The sequence below is a fragment of the Lissotriton vulgaris genome, chromosome 5 (genome assembly GCF_964263255.1).
Source record: "Lissotriton vulgaris chromosome 5, aLisVul1.2, whole genome shotgun sequence".
NCBI lineage: Eukaryota > Metazoa > Chordata > Amphibia > Caudata > Salamandridae > Lissotriton > Lissotriton vulgaris.
In genome coordinates, this window is record NC_141693.1 from 1,784,848,214 (window position 1) to 1,784,857,313 (window position 9,100).

The following is a 9,100-nucleotide window of genomic DNA, read 5'->3' on the forward strand; positions in this document are numbered from 1 at the left end:
AAGAAATAAGAGTTTCAAAAACTCGATAGACATAAATAGACACCTAACGAAAAAATGAACGCCATTTTAAACACAGCAATGAAAAATAATGTCCATCTACTATTTCAATGCCCTCCAATGTCAACAAGAAAATCAAAATGGATGCTAAAACGGAACGAAAGTTTGTTGAACATACTTTTAAATAAAACAGTTTAAATTATACGTTTCCTCATGAAATGAATCCCCCAAAAAAATGAAAGCTAACAATATAATTTACGAAAAATATAATGCTATTAAAGAAAACTTATAAATAGACGTGACCCACCATTTTGAAAACAGTTGATTATCAACTAGCAGAGTAATCAGACGTGAAAAGCTGACCCTCTGACCTCTTGAGATAAATAACACCGAAAGCAACCGTAGAAGCATTTCTATTTCAGTGAACAGTAAGTAATTGAAAACGATTTAGTAAAATGATGTTACTTCACATAGTCTTTGCGAACTATTTCCTAAAACAATTCCAATTTTGTATTAATTAAAATAGAAGTATACATTAATGTGGTAATACTTATAACAAAATATTTTAAGTAGATTGGTTTTTTTGATAAGATAGTGAACGATAATAAGAGTTAAAATGTATGTTAAGAGAAACGAACTATAAATAATGAATCATAAACAAAATATAATTAATTCAACGATGTCAAAAATATCGTGAAGCAATAAAGAGTTAAAAAATTAATTTATATATACGCCAACATTTCTAAAATAATGAGAGATTACATAAAAATAATTTTCCGTAAATTCGTATATCCAAATGCATAATAAACGATTTAATAGTAACTAAAACCTACATTTCAAAAGAGGAACAACAAATAGAACGCAACTATGACTCCATTTTAAATTTTTTATTGGAATAATATCTCTGCGAGACCTATCTCAAATCTATTTATACAAAAAGAAGGTTCCATTCGATCGGAAAAAAATATTAATTAATACAAAATCATACATTTAAACCACAATTAATTTAAACTTGTGAAATTGTATTATTTATAGCCAACCTTCAGAAGTAGCAAAACACACAGAACGTTGAAAAAACAACCGAAACCGAGAATATTGTGAAGAATTTTGAAAAAACAACTTTCAAACACAAAGGTAATTTCCATGAATATATGTATTGCGTTTATAGATTTCATAGCAAAAAAAAAACCATGTAACAAAGATTATAAGTGCAGTTAAATAATAACATTATCCATATTTCAAACAACCCTTCAAAGTAAATATTTTCCCCCCATATATATATATAGAACAACCAATAAAATGGTACATTTTCAAATCATTAAACACCTTTTATACTTGTTTTCTTCTCAGCCTACCAGAAACAACTGCAAGGCAAATATCCAAAAACAGGCAACCTATTCCACATCTACAAACAACTGTTTTTCGACAAGAATCCTCCCTCAAACCAAGGTAAATATCGTAAAGAAACACATCTAAGTATCATATATTAGAACATTTATAAATCATTTGAAAACGCATTATAAATTCAGAATATTAACCAGTAAAATTATCCAAGTATTATCTTAATTCTGTGAAAGTGCAAAAGTAGGTAAAGTGCAGGATAGTGTCCTATTGCTAGTTACTATTCTAACTCCAGGTGAGTGCATATTCATAGAAAGTTCTATCTCCAGGTGAATCATATTCAGAGAAAGTACATGGTTAGTGAAAAAATTCCAAATAATATTCCCACTCTGTGAAACTGCAAGTTAGTTAAAAAGTGCCAATTACCAAAGTGCATGTGTAGGGAAAGTGCTGGATAGTGTGAAAGTGCCATTTACTATTCTAACTCCAGGTGAGTGCCTATTCAGGGAAAGTGCTGGGTAGTATCCAAGTGCCAATTTCTATTCTAACTCCAGGTAAGTGCATGAGTAGAGAAAGTGCTAGATAATGTCCAAGTGCCAATTACTATTCTAACTCCAAGTGAGTGCATATTCAGGGAAAGTGCTGGATAGTGTCCAAGTGCCAATTACTATTCTAACTCCAAGTGAGTGCATATTCAGGGAAAGTGCTGGTTAGTGAAAAAGTGCCAATTACCAAAGTGCATGTGTAGGGAAAGTGCTGGATAGTGTGAAAGTTCCATTTACTATTCTAACTCCAGGTGAGTGCCTATTCTGAAAAAGTGCTGAATACTGAAAATGTACCCCTTACAATTCCTACTCTGAGCAAGTGCATGTGTCAGGAAAGTGCAAAATAGTGTTAAAGTGCCTCTTACTATTTGAACACCACATTATTACATATTCAAAGAACGTGCAGTTTAATGATATCATGTGCCATATTTAAAATCATGCATAAAGGTAAATGCTTTTCCCCCCAACATATATATATGAAACATGCAAATAAAAATAATTCATTTTCAAAACATTGACCACCATTTTCAACTTGTTTTCTTCACAGCCTACCAGAAACCACTACAAGGCAGATATCTCCAAGAAGCCAGCCTATTCCACATCTACAAACAACTCTTTATCGAAAAGAATCCTCCCTCAAAGCAAGGTAAATTTCGTAAATAAACACATCTAAGTATCATTTTTTAGAACATTTAAAAAATCATTGAAAAACGCATTATAATTTCAGAATAATAACCAGTAAAAATATCCAAACACTCTCCCAACTCTGTAAAAGTGCAATAGTAGGTAAAGTGCAGGATAGTGTCCTATTGCTAGTTACTATTCTAACTCCAGGAGAGTGCATAATCAGAAAAAAAATTGATGATGTCCAAGTGCCAATTATTATGCAAAGTCCAAGTGAGTGCATATTCAGGGAAAGTGCTGGATAGTGTCCAAGTGCAAATTACTATTCTAACTCCAGATAAGTGCATGAGTAAAGAAAGTGCTGGATAGTGTCCAAGTGCCAATTACTATTCTAACTCCAGGTAAGTGCATATTCAGGGAAAGTGCTGGATAGTGTCCAAGTGCCAATTACTCTTCTAACTCCAAGAGAGTGCATGAGTAGAGAAAGTGCTGGATAGTGTCCAAGTGCCAATTACTATTCTAACTCCAAGTGAGTGCATATTCAGAGAAAGTGCTAGTTAGTGAAAAAGTGCCAATTACTATTTCTACTATGTGAAAGTACTTTAATAGAGAAAGTGCTGGATAGAGTGAAAGTGCCATTTACTATTCTAACTCCAGGTGAGTGCCTATTCTGTTAAAGTGCTGGATACTGAAAATGTACCCCTTACAATTCCTACTCTAAGCAAGTGCATGTGTCAGGAAAGTGCAAAATAATGTTAAAGTGCCTCTTACTTTTTAAACACCACATTATTACATATTCAAAGAACGTGCAGTTTAATAATATCATGTGCCATATTTATAATCATGCATAAAGGTAAATGCTTTTCCCCCCAACATATATATATGAAACAGGCCAAAAAAAATAATTCATTTTCAAAACATTGACCACCATTTTCAACTTGTTTTCTTCACAGCCTACCATAAACCAGTACAAGGCAGATATCTCCAAGAAGCCAGCCTATTCCACATCTACAAACAACTCTTTATCAACAAGAATCCTCCCTCAAACCAAGGTAAATTTCGTAAATAAACACATCTAAGTATCATATTTTGGAACATTTAAAAATCATTGGGAAACGCATTATAAATTCAGAATAATAACCAGTAAAATTATCCAAACACTATCCCAACTCTGTAAAAGTGCAATAGTAGATAAAGTGCAGGATAGTGTCCTATTGCTAGTTACTATTCTAACTCCAGGAGAGTGCATATTCAGTGAATAAATTGATGGGGTCCAAGTGCCAATTACTATTCTTACTCCAGGTAAGTGCATATTCAGGGAAAGTGCTGGATAGTATCCAAGTGCCAATTAGTATTCTAACTCCAAGTCAGTGCATATTCAGAGAAAGTGCAGGATAGTGTCCAAGTGCCAATTACTATTCTAACTCCAGGTAAGTGCATATTCAGGGAAAGTGCTGGATAGTGTCCAAGTGCCGATTACTATTCTAACTCCAAGTGAGTGCATATTCAGGGAAAGTGCTGGATAGTGTCCAAGTGCCAATTACTATTCTAACTCCAGGTAAGTGCATATTCAGGGAAAGTGCTGGATAGTGTCCAAGTGCCAATTACTATTCTAACTCCAAGTGAGTGCATATTCAGGGAAAGTGCTGGATAGTGTCCAAGTGCCAATTACTATTCTAACTCCAGGTGAGTGCATATTCAGGGAAAGTGCTGGTTAGTGTAAAAGTGCCAATTACTATTTATACTTTGTGAAAATACTTTAGTAGAGAAAGTGCTGGATAGAGTGAAAGTGCCATTTACTATTCTAACTCCAAGTGAGTGCCTATTCTGAAAAAGTGCTGTATACTGAAAATGTACCCCTTACAATTCCTACTCTGAGCAAGTGCATGTGTCAGGAAAGTGCAAAATAGTGTTAAAGTGCCTCTTACTTTTTAAACACCACATTATTACATATTCAAAGAACGTGCAGTTTAATGATATCATGTGCCATATTTATAATCATGCATAAAGGTAAATGCTTTTCCCCCCAACATATATATATGAAACAGGCAAAAAAAAATAATTCATTTTCAAAACATTGACCACCATTTTCAACTTATTTTCTTCACAGCCTACCATAAACCAGTACAAGTCAGATATCTCCAAGAAGCCAGCCTATTCCACATCTACAAACAACTCTTTATCGAAAAGAATCCTCCCTCAAACCAAGGTAAATTTCGTAAATAAACACATCTAAGTATCATATTTTGAAACATTTAAAAATCATTAGGAAACGCATTATAAGTTCAGAATAATAACCAGTAAAATTATCCAAACACTATCCCAACTCTGTAAAAGTGCAAAAGTAGGTAAAGTGCAGGATAGTGTCCTATTGCTAGTTACTATTCTAACTCCATGAGAGTGCATATTCAGGGAAAGTGCTGGATAGTGTCCAAGTGCCAATTACTATTCTAACTCCAGGTAAGTGCATATTCAGGGAAAATGCTGGATAGTGTCCAAGTGCCGATTACTATTCTAACTCCAAGTGAGTGCATATTCAGGGAAAGTGCTGGATAGTGTCCAAGTGCCAATTACTATTCTAACTCCAGGTGAGTGCATGTATAGAGAAAGTGCTGCATAGTGTCCAAGTGCCAATTACTATTCTAACTCCAGGTAAGTGCATATTCAGGGAAAGTGCTGGATAGTGTCCAAGTGCCGATTACTATTCTAACTCCAAGTGAGTGCATATTCAGGGAAAGTGCTGGATAGTGTCCAAGTGCCAATTACTATTCTAACTCCAGGTGAGTGCATATTCAGGGAAAGTGCTGGTTAGTGTAAAAGTACCAATTACTATTTCTACTTTGTGAAAGTACTTTAGTAGAGAAAGTGCTGGATAGTGTGAAAGTGCCATTTACTATTCTAACTCCAAGTGAGTGCCTATTCTGAAAAAGTGCTGGATACTGAAAATGTACCCCTTACAATTCCTACTCTGAGCAAGTGCATGTGTCAGGAAAGTGCAAAATAGTGTTAAAGTGCCTCTTAGTATTTGAACACCACATTATTACATATTCAAATAACGTGCAATTTAATGATATCATGTGCCATATTTATAATCATACATAAAGGTAAATGCTTTTCCCCCCAACATATATATATGAAACATGCAAATAAAAATAATTCATTTTCAAAACATTGACCACCATTTTCAACTTGTTTTCTTCACAGCCTACCAGAAACCAGTACAAGACAGATATCTCCAAGAAGCCAGCCTATTCCACATCTACAAACAACTCTTTTTAGAAAAGAATCCTCCCTCAAACCAAGGTAAATTTCGTAAATAAACACATCTAAATATCATATTTTGGAACATTTAGAAATCATTGAAAAACGCATTATAAGTTCAGAATAATAACCAGTAAAATTATCCAAACACTCTCCCAACTCTGTAAAAGTGCAATAGTAGGTAAAGTGCAGGATAGTGTCCTATTGCTAGTTACTATTCAAACTCCAGGAGAATGGATATTCAGAGAAAAAATTGATGGTGTGCAAGTGCCAATTACTATTCTAACTCCAAGTGAGTGCATATTCAGGGAAAGTGCTGGATAGTGTCCAAATGCAAATTACTATTCTAACTCCAAGTAAGTGCATATTCAGGGAAAGTGCTGGATAGTGTCCAAGTGCCAATTACTATTCTAACTCCAAATGAGTGCATATTCAGTTAAAGTGCTGGATAATGTCCAATTGCCAATTACTATTCTAACTCCAGGTGAGTGCTTATTCTGGAAAAGTGCTGGATAGTGTCCAAATGCAAATTACTATTCTTATTCCAAGTAAGTGCATATTCAGGGAAAGTGCTGGATAGTGTCCAAGTGCCAATTACTATTCTAACTCCAGGTGAGTGCATATTCAGGGAAAGTGCTGGATAATGTCCAAGTGCAAATTACTATTCTAACTCCAGGTGAGTGCATATTCAGGGAAAGTGCTGGATAGTGTCCAAGTGCCAATTACTATTCTAACTCCAGGTAAGTGCATATTCAGGGAAAAGTGCTGGATAGTGTCCAAATGCAAATTACTATTCTAACTCCAAGTAAGTGCATATTCAGGGAAAGTGCTGGATAGTGTCCAAGTGCCAATTACTATTCTAACTCCAGGTGAGTGCATATTCAGGGAAAGTGCTGGATAGTGTCCAAGTGCCAATTACTATTCTAACTCCAGGTGAGTGCATATTCAGGGAAAGTGCTGGATAGTGTCCAAGTGCCAATTACTATTCTAACTCCAAGTAAGTGCATATTCAGGGAAAATGCTGGATAGTATCCAAGTGCAAATTACTATTCTAACTCCAGGTGAGTGCATGAGTAGAGAAAGTGCTAGATAGTGTCCAAGTGCCAATTACTATTCTAACTCCAAGTGAGTGCATATTCAGGGAAAGTGCTGGATAGTGTCCAAGTGCCAATTACTATTCTAACTCCAAGTGAGTGCATATTCAGGGAAAGTGCTGGATAGTGTCCAAGTGCCAATTACTATTCTAACTCCAAGTGAGTGCATATTCAGGGAAAGTGCTGGATAGTGTCCAAGTGCCAATTACTATTCTAACTCCAAGTGAGTGCATATTCAGGGAAAGTGCTGGATAGTGTCCAAGTGCCAATTACTATTCTAACTCCAAGTGAGTGCATATTCAGGGAAAGTGCTGGATAGTGTGCAAGTGCCAGTTACTATTCTAACTCCAAGTGAGTGCATATTCTGGAAAAGTGCTGGATACTGTCGAAGTGCCAATTACTATTCTAACTCCAAGTGTGTGCATATTCAAAGAAAGTGTTACATTGAGTTAAAGTGCCACTTACAATTCCAAGTAGATAAATGTACATTTCAAACAAAAAATCAACAGTAAAACCAAATAAATATTTTTCCAATTATGTTTTAAAATTAAAAAATTTAAAATGTGTGTATCTTAAGTAGAATATAATTTAATTTCCCTTTTTTCAACAGGAAATGGCAAGCCAAAATACTGCAACATACACCAAATCTCGCAAAGGGAACAGACTCCTGAAACATTGTGGGTATGTATACTGTAATGAGAGGCTAAGTGAACCCAGGAGACATTGGAGGTGTGTGCAATATTATACCGCCCATTGCAGCGGCAGAGCGGTTACTGTTGGTGAGATAGTGGTAAGAACCACAGAACATAACCACTCTGCTTCTGCAATGGAGATTGAGATACGCGATACCATCAATGAAATGAAAGATATTGCATCCACCTCCAATCAAACTCCTGGTCAGATTTTGAGAGAGGTTGCTCAACATGTCCCTGGACATGTTGCTTGTAATATGCCAACAATCCCAAATTTGCGTAGAATTATACAAAGAAAAAAGCAGGCAAGTAACACACAAACTGTTACTCCTCAAACTTTTGCTGACATAATCATTCCTCATGATTTAACCCTTTCCTTCTCTAATGAACCTTTTCTTCTATATGATAACCAAAACCCTCTCAAGCGCATATTAATTTTTAGCACTCCCCGTAACCTTTTTAAATTAGAAAATACCGAAATTTGGATGATGGATGGGACGTTTAAAAGTACACCCCATCCATTCACCCAAATTTACAGTATTCATGCTCAAATTAATAATAATGTAGTACCTTTAGTATACAGTTTATTACCAGATAAGCAATCAGCAACCTATACTGAGTTTTTGTCAGTTATTAAAGAAAAAACTTCTGGAATAAGTCCTAGGAAAATCATACTAGATTTTGAATTGACAATGATGAATGTCATCAACAAATTGTACACGGATACCCAAATTCAGGGATGTTTTTTCCATTTTTCCCAGGCATATTGGCGTAAGCTTCAAAAAACATCCCTGGTTGCTGATTACTCGTCTGATAGTAAATTACAAGTCGAACTTAAAAAATTAACTGCACTTTGTTTTGTACCACCTGATAGTGTAGATGACTACTACACAGCAATTTCAGAGTCAGAATATTTTGTAGAACATGAGGAAAAATTGGCACCCATTTTAAATTATTTCGAAGACACATGGATTGGACGTCTAAACAGATCGGGTCGCAGGAGGAAGCCACGTTACCATGTGGAGTGGTGGAATTGCTACTCAACCTGCTTAGAAGGTGGTGCAAAAACAAATAATGCCATAGAGGGATGGCATAACTCCTTCGGTCACACGATTGGCAAACACCATCCTAATTTCTACTCTTTCCTGAAAACTTTGAAGAAGGAGCAAAGTTTTCAAGAAATGAGACTTGCTCAGGCATTGTCAGGTATTCTAAACCCACGTCCTTCAAGGCAAACAAAGGAAATGTCAGAAAGACTATTGGGTGTACTACAACAATTTTCGTTGTGTGTGGCTTTGGATTACCTAGAGAATGTTGCTAATATTATACATTTTTAAGTATTTTTTATTTAACTTACTTTCCTGCTTTGCCCTAAATTATTTTTTCAAGTTTATAATTCATTTGAAATTTTTGTAAAAATTTTTAAATTCTTACTTGTCGGGTTCCCTTTCCTTTTTTAGATTTTTTATTCTCTAATTACAACAGTTATAAATATTAAAAAAATATTTCCTTATCTCTTTCAAAAGAACCAAACGCTAAGATAATA

The 9,100-nt window shown here is 35.2% G+C and overlaps 1 protein-coding gene across 1 annotated transcript; it reads left to right on the plus strand.

The window, feature by feature from the left end:
- The first annotated feature begins 730 nt into the window (after positions 1–730).
- LOC147717172 (uncharacterized) lies at positions 731–5,786 on the plus strand. Its single transcript, XM_086919845.1, has 4 exons — positions 731–1,446; positions 2,431–2,529; positions 3,461–3,559; positions 5,712–5,786. The coding sequence occupies exons 1-4, from the start codon at positions 1,297–1,299 to the stop codon at positions 5,784–5,786; spliced, it is 423 nt and encodes a 140-aa protein (XP_086775971.1). The 5' UTR covers positions 731–1,296.
- Positions 5,787–9,100: the final 3,314 nt, after the last annotated feature.

Bases quoted from the DNA above. Each gene is read 5' to 3' on its own strand.
- LOC147717172 (XM_086919845.1), top strand. From the start codon at position 1,297: ATGGTACATTTTCAAATCATTAAACACCTTTTATACTTGTTTTCTTCT. The intron at 2,530-3,460 runs GTAAATTTCGTA...TTTTCTTCACAG, and splicing joins GAATCCTCCCTCAAAGCAAG to CCTACCATAAACCAGTACAA. The intron at 3,560-5,711 runs GTAAATTTCGTA...TTTTCTTCACAG, and splicing joins GAATCCTCCCTCAAACCAAG to CCTACCAGAAACCAGTACAA.